Source organism: Typopeltis vanoorti, chromosome 7, assembly GCF_054136105.1.
Source record: "Typopeltis vanoorti isolate ZY-2024b chromosome 7, IOZ_Tvanoo_1.0, whole genome shotgun sequence".
Taxonomy (NCBI): Eukaryota; Metazoa; Arthropoda; class Arachnida; order Uropygi; family Thelyphonidae; genus Typopeltis; species Typopeltis vanoorti.
In genome coordinates this window covers 69,841,890-69,858,619 of record NC_143555.1, presented here as the reverse complement: position 1 = coordinate 69,858,619, position 16,730 = coordinate 69,841,890, and the positions used below count along the sequence as shown (strand labels likewise).

At 34.3% G+C, this 16,730-nt stretch overlaps 2 protein-coding genes across 4 annotated transcripts in view; both read right to left on the bottom strand.

Moving 5' to 3' along the window:
* The window catches only part of LOC150104760 (uncharacterized), a 36,601-nt gene extending 32,054 nt beyond the window's left edge, over window positions 1-4,547 (bottom strand). The window contains exon 1 of the mRNA XM_090395622.1: window positions 4,476-4,547. Within this exon, the coding sequence (XP_090251748.1) occupies window positions 4,476-4,547 (72 nt within the window). The remainder of the gene's footprint in view (window positions 1-4,475) is intronic.
* A 636-nt stretch (window positions 4,548-5,183) lies between these two features.
* LOC150104759 (uncharacterized) overlaps window positions 5,184-16,730 on the bottom strand; it is a 30,574-nt gene continuing 19,027 nt past the window's right edge. For 2 of the 3 annotated variants that reach the window (XM_090395933.1, XM_090395932.1), the window contains exons 5-6: window positions 11,386-11,622; window positions 5,184-5,745 (exon numbers count right to left, since the gene is read on the bottom strand). In XM_090395933.1, coding sequence (XP_090252059.1) covers window positions 5,525-5,745; window positions 11,386-11,622 — 458 coding nt within the window. In that variant the 3' untranslated portion in view covers window positions 5,184-5,524. The remainder of the gene's footprint in view (window positions 5,746-11,385; window positions 11,623-16,730) is intronic. The other variant, XM_090395934.1, reaches the window with a different exon arrangement.

The window sequence follows — 16,730 nt, the reverse complement described above, 5'->3', positions numbered from 1 at the left end:
AAATCGTGTCAACAGTGATCTGGACACCTTACACGCAACAACCAATATCCGACAAGCACATGGCGATACACAGAATTCTAAGCATTAAAAACCTGAAACACTACATGACATTAACAAGGAATTACTTCAACATCATCTATCGAAACAACAGAGACACATATCGTATAATACCACCTACAACAACTCTCTAAATCCCCACACCCTTCAACAACTCATATCTTTTGTGAGATCACATCAGATACCCACGCAACTCAACAACCTACCAAGAAAGTTAAAACACGTAGATAACTATAGAACATTAAAAACCGAACTCTGAAAAATATACCAACAAAGTTAAGAAACCATTAACACTAATATACACATCACAAATCACCAGCATCCAATGCCTACATCCCATTCATAAACAGTAGCAACAACACAAATAGTGAAGGCTAAATCCCACTCTCTTCATAAAAGCTAACCCAAGCTTCGAAGTAGGTGGGATTAACTTGCCTCACTCATCTACAAGTAATCCTTATAAGCAAATGCAGAAATTTGTATGTATAATCATTCTTTCTCAAACTTAAAAAAAAAATAAATAAAATAAAATAAAATAAAAATAAAATAAAAAATAAAAAATTATACAAAAAATTCTGTATAATCTTCATTGTTAATATTAGAAGAACATGTGTTGTAAATACATAATATAAAGGCAAAAAAGTATTATTAAAAATTTTAATTGAAATCCAATGTAGGAATTGCAGCACTTAGTGCTGAACTCTGTAAAATTATAAGATGCAATGTCACACAAGATGTTTATTGTATGTATAAATATTTTAGCAATCAATAAATATATTATTATTATTATTATTATTATTTCTAAAGTCACCTGGAAAATAAAAGCAATAAAAAATTAAGATAACGAAAAAAAATTATTATTCAAACTTAAACATTAAAGAATCTGATTAATATATACACTAAGAACCACTTAAACGAAAAGAAAAAATAAATTATTTAGAAATAAAATAGCATCAGCAAATTATTAATTAAAGTTCGTAAATTGTTATGACATATTATTATTGAAATCATGTTAATGGTATGGTATTCACAGTGGGAAAAATTGGTGACTACTACGCTGAAGATTAAAAGAGATCTATTTCAGATGCAGATGTGAGGAAGGAAGGAAGGAAGATAAAGGATTTCATAAAATAATTAAAATCCGCTAACGCTATTTTTTATTCTCAAATGGATTAGACGATGCCATATCAGCCTTTATCTAACTTTCCGATTCTACTGGGAGCCAATATCTACCCTTAGTCAATCCAAGATAGATTACCCAAGGCTAGAAATAATTTTAATTGCCATTCTGGGTAAAGATTATGGCAGACAACTGCGGCAATCTCGTGCTCGCTAATCTTAATATTTTATATTATTGTCTTAAATAGTATCAGTTCTATAATCTATTTTCTTGAATTACAGGAACCGGGGATTTAATGGAGAAACAATACCATAGCAAGACTAATTTAGAAGGTCGAAGAGGAACTTGGAAAAAAATTCCTGTAGTAGGTGACTAGAATTGAACTTAGAACCGGTCATTTGGGACGGCCTAGCGCTATGGAAGAAAACACTATTTCCACAGTGCTACATCGGCCTTTAAACGATTTTTAATTCAGTAAAGAACTTTTAATATATATTTGGAAAATAATATTTGGAATATTTTGCAACATGCGAATACATTATCTATAGCCTTTGAATACACTTATAGATTACAGATGTCAACGTACTAGTAAGACCTAATAAGAGACAGAACGGTTAATGAAATGCAACTAACTATTTAGGAAATTCGATTAGAAGTAATAGTATGAGTGGTTCATCCAAGAAATTTGAGACTGGCTGCTGCCAGGATCAACGGAAGTGCATAAGTTTCGAGTCCTCTTCCTGCAGACATTAGAAGGCAACAATGATTGTAAATTTCAATTACGGGATATACTAGAGGAAGGGGAAAGCATCCAAGAGGAGGGGGAGAAGGAGAGTGAAAGACAACTACTCTAGAAGGACTCGTGCTGAAAGAAAATTAGATCTGGTAACAAGATTCGAGAATCTGACTGTAAATGAGATAACGATTTTGCTTCCAATTGACAAAAGTGATCGTGCAGTTTTAACTAACTTTGGCAAAATCAAGGCAAATCGGAATTTTGTGTAAAATGTTGGGGAGAAAGCGAGGAAAGAGAAAATGCAGTTGGCATGCAACTATGTCCGATTATGAGAAACTACATGATAGAGGAATTAGTAGTGCATTGAATGTAGTTTATGTGTGTTTCATGGAGAGTATAACTGATTACATTCCCAGAGTCAGGTGAACAAATTGCAGCAGAATGAAGTGGATGAATAAAACTTTAAAGCATACGCTATATAAAAAAAAGAAAATGTTATGGAATCTGTATCCTGTGGAATGTTATGATCAGTCATATGAGAAGTACAAGAAAAAGGAAAGGCAAGCAACAACCATGGTTTAAAAAAAGATGAATTAAGACTGTGAAAAGAAATTAGCTGAATATGCCAAAGAAAGTCAGACAAAATTCTTTCCCTATGTGACGATTAAAAGAAAGAATGATCATGAAGAATGACAGCCAGTTAGAAATAGCTGACCTAAAACTATCACTCATTAGAAACGGCAACCTGAAAAGCCTTGATTCACGGATGGCTTGATCTCACTATCAGTGAAGACTTGAAGGATAGAAACTGGATTATCACTTGTCTTTTAAAAAACGTTAGGGTCAAAGGAGTGTCATCTACTCCTTTGGGAATAAAGGCGTTAAAAGAGTTTATTATTATTATTGTTATTATTATTATTATTATTATTATTATTATTATTATCCATGAAGTAGCAAAATTTAAACAATCACAAAAGCATATACTAATAATCAATTCGCATGCATTTCCGGCTAAACAATATCACTGCCAGGGGGGGGTACATTTAAATATGCTCTTCGAACCATGCTTGCACGACTCTCTTTGAGAAACCGAGCATTGGTTTTGCAGGATGAGACCAGAATTCATCAACGACAACTCTCCCTGTTCTCAAAGAGCGTCTTTAAAGCATGGTTCGAAGAATGTAGGTCTACCAAAAATGGTCCAAAAAAGTGTTCTCAGCAGTGTCGATGAGAACAAATCCCATACCAGAATGCTGCAACCACCGGCCTCTCTGGTTGGCAGGAAACAGGTTGGATGGTCATAATGTTTTGGTTCGTGGATGGATAAATGAGATTCGAAATATAATAAGAATGTTGTTGCAGATTACAAAGAAAATAATCACTCGTATTTATTGTGTTTTTTGATTTCAGATTTGTTTGAAGCAAAGCCATTTAAATTTTGTTTTAAAAAAATGTACTTAGCAAGCAAGCAAAAATGCTTTCTTAAAATACCGACTGACAATATATACATTTATTTTAGATGCATTAAGCCAAATCCAAAAATTGACTATTGATGATTCCTACTAAAATGATGTTTTTATTTCTAAGATATGATCATTTCGAAGACAGTTATTCAAAAAGAAATTTTCGATGAAACCAGTTACAACCACCCCTTAAGGGAAAGTTGTAACTGGTGCCTTAACAAGTATATTATCTTGGGTTAAAGGAGAGCAATGTTCGTCCACGTCTTGGTACGCTAATGGGTTGGTTGCAAATTAAAAAAAATCATTTATTTATCAAAATAGCCACCTTATTGCAAATATTGAACAGAAAAAAGTGACATCTGGTTTACTATAAATAATGGATTTTTCTTTTCCTTTTTTTTTTTTTTTTTTGCTATAAGATGATAATGTACCAAAAATGCATTCAGTAAGGAAAAACAATACGGGATATTTTTTATAACAAAGTCTTTATATCCTGTTTCTTGAGTGGAATGTCTTTAGAGAGTTGAAGCCTTCAGAAAGCATACAACAGGACTACACGGCGAGGCCTAGTGTGGCACATCGCCGAGTATCGGAGTGACAATACGGCATCTGTGGATGCCCAGTGAACAAATGGATGGAGAGGAATGTAAGTGTATCTTGAACAGTGGTCCATAAAAGATTTTGACAAGTGGGCCTTATAGCATTTTTTTATTACAGGAAGGAAAGAAAGGGAAGAGATGAACTTATCAGGATTAACGTCATTGTCGATTTGTAAAACTAGTAATAAAAATAAATTGCATAAGTTTAATTAAATCACTATCTGCGTCTGTACTTTTCATGAACCTTTATTTTTCTTAAGATGCTATTCATATTCGGAAGAATTTGTATAGAAAAGAGATTTGCACACAGTTTTGATAAACCGACTTCCTTCTTTCTGCTCTTCAAAAGAGGAGGAAAAAAAGTGGATTTGAGAACCATGATTTGGAATTTCCCTTCCAGACGTCGGCTGGTTGTTTGAGTAGGTAGAGTACCCCCTCTAAAACCAACAGGTCAGGGATACGAATCCCGCTGCGGGCATGGATGTTTGTGATTGTCTTACCTTGTGTACTGCTATAGCCTTTGCTTTCCTTGCGCCATTAGAACCATAAATCAACATCACCCTTCTAGACATAAGCACAGAGAGGAGTGGGAATAAGTCACTTACCAAAAATTATGTCTTTAAGTTTCCTCTTGAACGGGTTAAAACGACCAGTCTGGTACCATGAAGTTTATAAATTTCTAGTTAGTTATTCACATGGGATGTCATTTTGACGCCGTATGGTCATTCCAGTACCTCATTAGGTTTTGGGAGTTGAACCTTCTACTAGACGTAGAAGGGTCGCAGATGCCCTTTCGACAAAGAGTTAGTAGGACAATCACAAACATCCATGCTCCTGACGGATTCGAAACCGCATCTGAAGAGCGAATACGCTAACTACTCGGCCAACCACGCCGGCTATAAATTTTTTACCAAACACTTTATTTGAAATATTTATTCGAATCGGCGATGTCTAAAAGAATGACAAACGTGATCCATCAATGTAATAAAGCTCTAAGCAGTTCTGATAGTTACAACCACATGCTTCCGAGTTAGCGGTATGTTAAACGTGTATTTGAAGAGAAAATATGTTTCATTTGAGGGAGATGAAAAGCATTTTTTACTTTCTGTTTTTGCTGAAGATATTCATCGCAGTTATTTTCAAAATAATTTCAGTTAGTAACTTCGTTGATAAATTTATCTGAAAGTAGTAAGTTTTCAAAATAGATCTCCACTTATAATAGACAATTTATTCTATCACATTAAGGACTGATACCTCTTAATCACAGCTATGATCAATTACAAAAATATACCATTGCGAAACTAAAATATACGTCTGTGTATATCACATCACGACATTCCTGTAGATAAGGTAACAAGAAACAAAACAGGAAAAATTAATCCTTCTATTTTGGGAAAACACAGTACGCAAACATCGATATAAATTTTACAGACTACAAAAACTTTGTTTAGTATTGTCCATAACAGCAGGAATCCCATTGTGATTAAGAACCATCAAATGTAAATTAGATTTTTACTCGCAGTTTGTCAAGCAGGCAATGTAATAATTCTTATACAAATACAAAATAGATCAAAATTAATAGAACTACAGTTGTAATAATGAAAGTCGTGTTGAGCACCCAATAGGCGAATAGGTAGACGGTTAGCTGGCAGTACTTGGGACTACTAATGTTATAATACTCCGGCTCGCCAATTCCATAAACCCACACACAGCCTGCAAGACGAAGAAAGACTGAGATTACACATCCATGAGCAATTGACAAGGACAACACTGTAAAATAAATTTAGTGAATAAAGTTGTATTCTACACTGTCAATAATAATAATAATAATAATAATAATAATAATAATAATAATAATAATAATAATAATAATAAGTAGAAATCACTTAATTCCTGCAGAAGTCTCTGACTGAATTCAGACACCATCCAAAGACCTAAAGTTGTTTATTCATAATTGTGTTTAAACAAGACGGAATCTTTGACAACATTTAAATTGTTATTTAAAGTGACTGCGATGAAGTCGAAACCAAGCAAACTGCGGCGACGCAGCGCTGCATTCGTCCGTCGAGTGGAGCTTGTGGAGCTCAGTGGAAGTGGTGTTTGCAATCCTCACCGCTAAATCGCCTGAAGATAGACTTCAAGTTCAAGTCTAGTGGCCGACTAGAGGAACGTTTACTAAGCATTTTTTTTGATGGTTCCCGATTTAGTTGATCTCTGGCACAGGGCAAGAGAGTTTTTTTCAACCAGAAACTCAAGTTCTCGTTCTCCAAACTCAAGAGAATCAACTGTAGAACCTACACTATTTCAAACATTAAAAAATATTGTTTACGGGTTAGTTGCTACGAGATATTTCTTCTTGTTGTGCTGTATCTTCACTCCGGGTTGCTTAATTATTCATAGCCTTGGGCCAGCTATCTCTGATTTGCTAGCAGTGGAGATTGAACTGTCCACTCAGTCTCCAAAAGTTACATAGGGCTAAAACGGCCCGCATACTCCCTATAAGGGAATAAAATGGCGTTAGCTGATTTTTTTAATAAGTTGGTGTAAGAGATACACAAAATGAGAAATGCTTATGTTCTGTGCTTTCACTTAATACCCAAGAATAGAGTACATTATTATTTGCATCAAGAGAAACGTTTGAATTAAAAATTTAAAAAAAAAAAATGAATGTCTTGTTGTATCCCTGTAGAAATAGTGCTTTCATCCGTAGCTCTAAGCTGCTCTAAGAATTACTGTTGTAAATCCATCCTAGTCTCCAAATATTGGAGACTAGGATGGATTTCTTTGCCTTTCTTTGACCGCTTCTAATATAGTCGATCTCTGGCGCAAGCAACTACGTTTTTATTATTATTATTATTATTTTCCTTTCTTCTTAAACTCGGGTTTTAAATCATACAATTCAAGAAAATAGACTTTAGACATCACTGTTTAAGACAATAATATATATTGTCAGTTTCAGGAGTACTGACCACGAGATGGCAGTACTTCTCTGCTTTATTCTCTTACCTGGATGCCAATTACAATCACTGATTGTCTTTGACCAGTTATATGTGAGATTGGCTCAGGGTGGAATTTGGCTGTCCTCTGGTTTCCAAAAAGAGCTAAATGGCCAGGACAACTCCCTTTAGGGAACAGAAGGCCTTAGCGAATAAAATAGGAACCGCAATAGAAACGAAATTATTAAATACTTGGAAAAAATATTAGAGTTCTTTGAAATAAACATTTATCCATAAAATTATTATTCTTTCTTAAGGAGTCCTATCATTACTCTTTTAGACAATCCTATAATTACCCTATAACAGTAACCATTAATACATAATGGTTACTGTTATAGGGAAGTTTCACGATATTATTTTTTTTTCCAGCTGGAATAAACGAGAGAGAGAGAGAAACGTGAAGCCTCGGCGGCATATTGCAGCTGGTGTTTATTATTAGTAGCATTGTTTATTAATATATTATATTATATTATATTTTAGAAATATATTTAGAAATTCTTGGATAGCTATAGATCTCTCGCACATATCACTAAAATGTCATATCACACAATATCTAAAGAAAAGTAAAACTTGTTCTTGTTCTGCAATCCAGGAAGTTACAAACATCAAATATTTAGTCCTGCACTTTCATTACAATATGCCATGGAATACACACATTAACTATATACACAAAAATGCGAATGTTATTGCACTATTCACAAGACATATCACCTCCAAATACTAGAAAAAAATTATATACAAATTCCTAGCTGAGTCTATACTGAGATATGGAATATCTTTCTATAGTTCTGCATAGTAATACTTAATGAATAAACTAAATTCGTTACAAAACGTAAAACAGCTCACTAGTGCCTAAATATCATTTCTCATTTCCATCCATCTGCACATATCAACAGCCGACTGCTAAACATAAAAATCTTACACATTACACTATCATGCAAAAATACTACTTTTCCAGAAAATATCGAAAATCGGTAATTCAATCAGACCTCAGCATATAGCATACATTACAACTAATTATAATAATGCTTATGGAAAAGTAAACAGGCAGTTCTATATACCAGACTTGTTAAATAAGCTTCCATACAACATAAAGGACTAACTTCATATTTTGCCCTAAAGAGAGCTTTATGGTCTTCATCCTGAACACCCAGCAACAAGAATGCTGATATTAAAGTAATCACATACAAAAAACTAATTAGTACTCGAATAGCAGAAACCTGAAAGTTCTTCATATAAGCCAAACATTGGGTTTGAAAGATGGGAATTAAATAAACATTAAATACACCGGTAAGATTATATTGTACTTACTAAATGAATATGCATATACAAGGTGTCTGAAAAAGAACTCACGCGGTTTTCAATTAAATTTATTTCATGACATTTTGAAGAGGAAATGTATATAGCATATATTATGAATGTACAATGTGACAAGTCTGGTTACCTGTTAGTGTAATTCTATGTGTGCCCACTGAGTTATTTACACCATTTACAACCCTACAGACATCAAAACGGAATTCCACCTCAGACCACACTCGGGTTAGCATATCCATAGGAATTGTTTCTATGGTTGCTGTTATTCTATGGCGCAGCTGGGCAGGGGACCTGAATTTTTACTTGATACACAATGTTGTTTACATAGCCCCAAAAGAAGAAATAGGTTAGAGTCAAATCGGGACTGCGCGATGGCTTGGCAATGTCACAACTCGGTTGTTGAGCAGAGTCCGCAAAATCGCTGCATAATATGGCGGGGATTCCTTTCTGTTGGAAAATGAAGCCCTCCACATTCTCAATCTAGGGAAACACGAAGTTCTCCAACATATCCAGGTATACCACACTCCTACTCGACTCCTAATGGGAAACAAATGGCTCAACAATACGATCATGCATGAGTCTTACCAGATGGGAATAAGGGTTGTTACGGACGAATTCCACCACTTCTCTAATCCCGACATCCGACAAGTATGGCGATTCACAACTTATGCAGGTGAAACGTTGCTTTATCAGAAAATAAAAAGTTCTGGAAGTAGTTGCCATGTTCAGCAATAAGGTCTAACATGGTGGTCACAGACTGACTTGTTTGTTCCCTTTCAGTAGGCTGGATGTGAAGAACAAGCTGCAGTTTATGAGGAAGAAATTTCGATCTCTTGTGAACAACGTCATGCACTGTGCTTTTAGGAATGTTGAATTGACGACTCACGCTACGAACCGAACGTTTCGAGCTCACTTCCTGTTTTCTAGAACTGTTGGTGCTACTTACGGATGATTTTGTCACTTGTAACATTCCTACCATACTCCCACCTGAAACACCTGTCTGCAGGCCTGTGAATGGTGCACACATTGAGTTACACTATCAGTTAATCAAAGTTGTGACATTGTACTTTGATAATACATGTTTCTTACCTTCCTGCTTCAAAATGTCTTGATATAAATTTTATTGAAAACTCCGGAGTTATTTTTCGGAAACCCTATATAACGTATATGTATATGAAATGTATAGGTATATGCAATGCAAATATATATGGATAAACTGTGCATGCAATTGTTATCAACTAATCTTCATAATATTACTATATAAAAGGTAATATCGTAAAAATATTACGATGTGACATACTAAAATATAATGTGATAATATTACTATGCAAGTATTATTAATTTCTCAATTTCTTAAATCAATTTATCTGTGCTTTTCTTCATTTACTTTAATAAATGTTGTCGGGATGTGAAATGAATCCATTTGAACATTCGTGACATGCGCCGCGCATGCATGCTAACAAAAGTAAACTGTTAATGAATTAAAATAAACCAAGTTGAAATAAAACAATTATTATTACATATATTTCCTTTCTTAAGTTTAAGCAGAAAAAGATACTGAAGAAAAGAACATAAAAGAAATTGGCTAAGACACTGGATGAAATAATTGATTAATAATTAGAAACTCACTTTGACGAAATACAGCTCTCTCTGTAAACAAACAAAAAACAATAAAAAATTGGTATAAATTAAAAATTAGTTTCCGGTCTCTCAATATGGAGACAAGCTTTTTTTATTTCCTTAAAAAGACAAATGATCAGAGAACACACACACACACACACACACACACACACACACACACACACACACACACACACACAGCATTGGCAAACACAATAAATCAGACTCGTAGCTTTCACCTCGCACAGCACTAAACAATCGCTTAAGTCTTCCAGAATGAAGCAGTCTAATAAGAACAGTCATCCAATTTCTCTGATTGTTTGAGATTAAAAGGAATTAGAAAGTTTCTTATCGTCCTAGACGAAATTTCAATCCACATATTTTCAACCAAGGAGCATGTTCAATACCAACTGAAGTACAGAGGCTCATTCATGTTGAACTACTCTTCTTTTTCTCCTTCCCTTTCCCCTACTACGTATTAGGCCTACTGGTCTGTTAACCCAAATAAACTGCTGAGAAAAACTGTGCTGTCCACGCTCAAGACCGGCTGACTTGGCTATGCCTGAGAACGACAGCTCCTCACGTCGGCGACGGGAATCGAACCCAGGAATTCCCAGGCATATTGTTACGAAGTGCATAGCCACCCGGCTAACCCGCTGAAAACTACTGCTCTTCGTCAATAAAATTACTGCATCGTGAAAAATGACATGCAGATATCATTCCATCATAAACAGAACGATCACTTTTATTGAAATATCAATGAACAGTAAAAAAAAGTTGAAATTTAAAATATCAAAATGAATATTTAATTATTCATCAACTTAATCTGTTGTACATGCGAGTATATGGACTTAATAAATAAATGAATTTTTTTTTAAATATGATTCCCACTCGTTATTAACGAAGACTTGTAAACATATAGCACATTAATACTTCAGAGCTGTTTTTTTATTTTAATTTACTTTTATTTATTTTTAAATTTATTTTTTAACTAATCCGACAAACCTGCTCTGCACAACTTAAACCCAAGCCACTCAGGAATCTAATAACAGGGGTAGTGGTCTCACATCGTGCGACAAAATTCATCTTCAACTCCCAATCACTAACATCCATACCCTATGGATGTTTGTGATTTAACAACAGCCTCTTGGTTAGAAAGAGAGTACGTTTACCACTGGGCCAATCCGCCGGCTAATTGCAATATCTTCTGAATTTTCACAAACCATTAGAAAACAGTTCATCAGACTGTTTTGAATAATATTGCATAGTTATATGCTCCGCCCTTCATATTTACATTTCTCATATTTTAGACTTTATGAACTTTAGCTTATGATTTGTTAGTGGGAAGGTATTGTTTTAAAATTCTTCTTAAATAATTAAGAGTACAGCCAAAAATATCTAAGAAGGATCTCTTATCCTAATTTACAGTATTTATAAAAGCGATTCAGTGTCCATTTATATGCACTGAAACTTTTCTTACCTGCAGTAAACCAAATTATGCCGAGGAGTGCAATTAATCCATGTCCAGCAAGTATTTTTCTTCCTTCTGTCTGAATCCTTTCAATTTTTTTACTTCCTTCTTTGTGAATCCCTTCATTACATTTCGACAGTTGAGTGCATAATTCTAGCAGAATATGTATAATTCCCAAAACTCCTCCAACTATAAGATATATTGGAATATATTTCTGAGCTGGGCAGTTATTGATGTGTATCGCACCTGTCAAAGAAACACCAATGAATTTTAATGGAAACTAATCGCAACGTTCTACCGAAGACATTTTAAAGTCCTTCTTAGAGAATAAATTAAGTTGACTTTTTCATTAGAAAATAAATTATTTTTCAAATTTCTATGTAATCGTTACTAGGAATTTCTCTAAAGCGTAAAGTTTACTGGAACTGGAAAGCTTACAACTGACTAATATCAGTGTTAATTTTTTTTGTAAATTACGCGAGTACTGGGATCTCATTTCCTGTATGTGGAGATGAAAAACCCGAGTTTCCGGAATAATAAATAAATAAACATCTACTGTCTTCATAAGAGATCGAATGTGAGTAGTAGGTTGACACTTTCTGTTGAAGCTTCCAATATAAAGATTCCTTTTATTCTCGTAAAGTGGAATATGAACTCAACTCTTTTCCAATCAAAGGATAATTATCGTTCTTCCAGATGCGCTATGAGGTCGCTTAATTTCCAGCCGATCAAAGATAGCCTGCTTTGAAATAAATTTGAATCTTTAATATCTCTTATTTCTATTTGTTTTGTAATTCTCTTTTTTTGTCTGGAGAATACCTCTAATGTTAGAAATGCAACATATGTTAGAAATGGAGCTACTAGTCACAGAAGGTGTCTTTTTTTTCAGCGTGTGAGAGAGGGAAAGAGACCATGTGGAAATATAACATACCAGTATGAAGATTTTCGTCGTTATTCCACACAGCGTGATCTATAGATGACCGATATTTCATCGGTGATTTTCTTTAATATGAAACATTATCTGATTAGTCAAATCGTGTTTATTCTGTAAGTTAAAAACTGCTAAGTAAAAATGAAAACCTGCATGACTTGTTTAAATTCTAGTGAACAAAGCATGCACAGAGTTCATGGCTACTAAAGCAGCCGGCTATTTCCTGAAATGATCCGTTTGAAGTGAAAGGTGTTGCCTCATCATTATTATTAATACTATTTTATTTTCCGTAGGGGCAACATCCATTCATTTTTCAGCGTGTTCGTATATTGTAGTGATCACGGTTTTTCCGAGGCATATGAAATATTTAGTTGGATGTTGCTATAGACCTGGTAATATGGAGGGAAATATATAGGCAAATTAGCCTGGTTAGCAAGAAACGAGTGGTCATTATGGGTGACTTTAATCATGGTAATATAGACTGGTTGGAATCAAGAGACTGCATCTGGGGAAAAGAAAATGAATTTCTGCAGTTTTTTGAGAGACACTTACTTTAGGCAATATGTAAGGGATGGTACATGAGGATCAAGGGTATGCGATCTGATCATCTTATCAGATGATGTTATTATAAATGGGGTCAAATCTTCCACCAATTGGCGAGTGATCATGAGGTAATCACTTGCAGGGTGAATCAGTCATTTGAAAAGCTCAGGAAACGGCTTTCAGCAATAAATTGAAAGAGGAACTGGATGTAAAGGATATCAATGCTGCTTGGGCCCAACTCAATAACTATTTAGTGGAGGTAACATAAAAATGTATTCCAAAAGCTAAGAGGGAAAATAGAGCAAGTGTGATATGTTGATTCAAGATTTTGATTTTGAAGTTTCAAAATCAAAAATGGTTGATTTTGAAATGGTTGTGAAATGGTTGACTCAAGAGATAAGATATGCAGTCTGAAAGAAGAAGGTATGGAAGAAGAGTAAGATGAATAGTTATAACAACCAGTTGTATGAGAAGTACAAAGAGTGGGTATGCAAGCTAATGCGGCTAAAAATCCTATGGAATGTTTTCGATATCTGGCCAGTAGAAGAAATAGTGATTGTTGAAGAATGGCGTTGATTGGTTAAAATAGAGTAGGTAGTGTTTCTCAAAGTGTGGTACGCGGACCCCCGGGGTTCGCGAAAGGTCTTCAGGGGGTCCGGAGCAATTTTCGGCTATGCATCATTAACACGCATGGAATAAAATTTAAGTTTGAGATCGTAAAACATTCCTATTGTATCACTGAATAAGGTACAGAGACATCTACAGGCTGTGTAATATGTTTCTCAACGAACAGTGCAATTAGAGACAACTGGGATAAAAACGGAACTAATGAATCTCATGACCCCTCCCACATAAAATGCTATAGTAGACAATCAAAACCATATGGTGCACCGACAACATATGGTTTTGTTTGAGTGAACGTGTTAAAACTAAGAAATATATAGTGAATGTGTTTCAGATATTATATAAGGAATTCGGTTGAAGAGAATTAGCATTTCAACTGAACTGTCGGCTTGTCTTTGTCAATTATTAGCGCGATGTTTTGTTAATACCGCACCAATGATATGAACGTCTTCATAGCTGCTTTATCTCTACTGGCCTACGATTGCTGTCTGTTTCGATTTCTGCTTTCACTAGCCATTTGTTGAAGGACTGTTCATAAAATGCGGTAATTTTTTTTTAGCTTTCAAATTCTCAAGTATGGATCACTGATTAAAGACTGGATTTTTAAAATGCGCAAACGAGAGGAACACAGTAGATACAAGTAGCTGTCAGCAAGAAGAAAATGTTGATATTGTATCTGGATCAAGTGAAATCGATAAGTGTGTGCCGTCTGACATCTCTAAAGAACCAACTAAGAAGAAGATGAGAAAACTTCGTAAGTACGATATAAATTACTTGAAATGTGGATTTTCATGGACGGGAAATGAAGATGAACCTATGCCATTATGTGTAATTAGCGGTGAAACTTCAAAAAATGAAAGTGAAACCATTTAATTTAAATGGCCATTTTGAATCGAAACATAATGAATGCAAGGACAAACCTGTCGAAGTTTTTCAAAATAAACTAAAAAATTTAAAAGAATCTCAAAAAGTGACGTCGATCGTGTCAGGAGGTGAAAACATGAAGGCTTTAGAAGCTTCATATCATGTGTCGCTATTAATAACAAAAAGTGGTGCAGCGGAAACAATTGGTGAAACTTTGGTCAAGCCTGCAGCAAAAATAATAGCGGAAATTATGATCGGAGATAATGCAAAAAGATCTTTTGATCGGATTTGCCTTTCAAATAGTACCGTTCATCGAAGGATCACTGAAATGGCTGAAAATATAAAAGAAACATTGTTATCCGATATATGTAAAAGTCATTATTATTCGTTGCAGGTAGATGAATCCACCGACATTACAAATTTTGCAAATCCTCTAGTGTTCGTTAGGTACGAAAAAAATAAAAAAATAAAAAATAAATAAAATAAAAAAAAATAAAATAAAAAATAAATAAAAAAATGACGACCTTTTATATTGCCAACCCTTGCCAGAACATACAACTGGCGAAGAAATATTCAATTATTTGACTTGTTTTGATGCATAAATACCTTTATGCATCAAAACAAGCTTGATTGGAAAAGTTGTGTTGGAATAAGCACGGACGGAGCGAAATCCATGGTCGGATCTACAAAAGGGCTTGTTTCAAGGATTCAAGCTGTTGCACCAAATGCAAAGTCGACACACTGCTGCATACACAGGGAGGCTTTGGCTACACATATGATGTCTACAGATCTAAGGAAAGTTCTTGATGAAGCTGTAAAAATCATAAAGTATATTAAAGGCCGTCCTCTAAACGCCAGACTTTTCTCTGAACTTTGCGAAGAAATGGGAAGCAACTATATACAACTTCTTTTCCATACCGATGTTTGTTGGCTTTCTCGTGGAAAAGTCCTTACTCGTTTATTTGAACTTCGGAATGAACTACAAGTTTTTCTTGATGAAAAGTTTGAATTGAAAAAGCATTTACATAATTAGAAATGGCTCAGTCAATTAGCATACCTAACAGATATATTTACTGTATTAAATAGTCTTAATTTATCTTTACAAAGCAAGGCAATTTCTATATTTCATGTTCAAGATAAAGTGAACGCCACGTTGGCAAAAATGAAGTTATGGCAAAAGCGGGTTGGTAACGGAGAATTTGACGCGTTTCCATCGCTCCATAAATTGCTCGCAAGTTCAAATGAACAAATTGATGACGATGTGAAAATTACTATCATGCAGCATTTAAAAAGCTTACAAATGAATCTAGAAAAGATTTCCCTGAATTGGACATTAATATTGAGTGGATAAGATACCCTTTCAATAAAAACAAATTTATGCCAAAGGGTCTATCGCCAATAGAAAAAGAACAACTTTTAGAACTAGCTTCTGATGGTTTCCTAAAAAATAAATACAGCGAGAATACGTTATCATCATTTTGGCTACGAATACAGAATGAATTTCCTGAATTAACAGATAAAGCTCTAATATTCATTTTTCTATTTCAAAGTTCATATCTGTGGAAAGTTCGGCCCTTGTAGATATTACGACGAAGAAGAGGAATCGCATTATAGATGTCGAACCGCATCTGAGATTGAAATTAACAACTATAGAGCCAAATGTTGCTGAAATTTTAACTCACCATAAGCAATTTCACTCCTCTCATTGATGATAAATTATTTCAAGTAAGTAAAACTTTATCGTATCTTTATAAAGTTTGTTCTATTAAAAATAAATCATATTTTTTGTTTACATGAACATATAAATTCAAATAAAATAGATATTTAATTTTTTAATATTGTAAATTAATTTATTAATTTTAATTAATTAATTTATTTTTTTAATTAATTAATTAAAGGGTACTTGCTAATAATGAAAATTTAAGAAGGGATCCGCGGATATCTGAAGTTTGAGAAACACTGAAATAGATGAATGATAATCGCTTCGAAGGATATAGCTGTTGTATTTAAAATGCAATTTATAAATCTATTTCATTCTTGTCGATGTGACATCATGCAGAACTTGAATGCAGTGAGAGAGGAGGAGGAGAAGGAGGAGTTACTGTTAGTAAGTGAGCAGGAGGTATATCAGGAATTGAATAGACGATGAAAATAATGCTCTAGAACGTGATGCTATTTCATCATGTATTTAGAGCGAATGTTCCAAAGAGCTAACACCATATTTGAAATATCTTTTTACCATGAGTTTGCAATGGGCCAAGTTCCAAACTGTGGAAAGCGGTAAAATTGTTCGATTTCATAAGGGAGGTAATAAGACCAGTGTTTGGAATTATAGGCCAATCTGTGTGTTTGGATTTGTTAAAGGAAGTCGTGTGTTAACAGAAAGTGACAA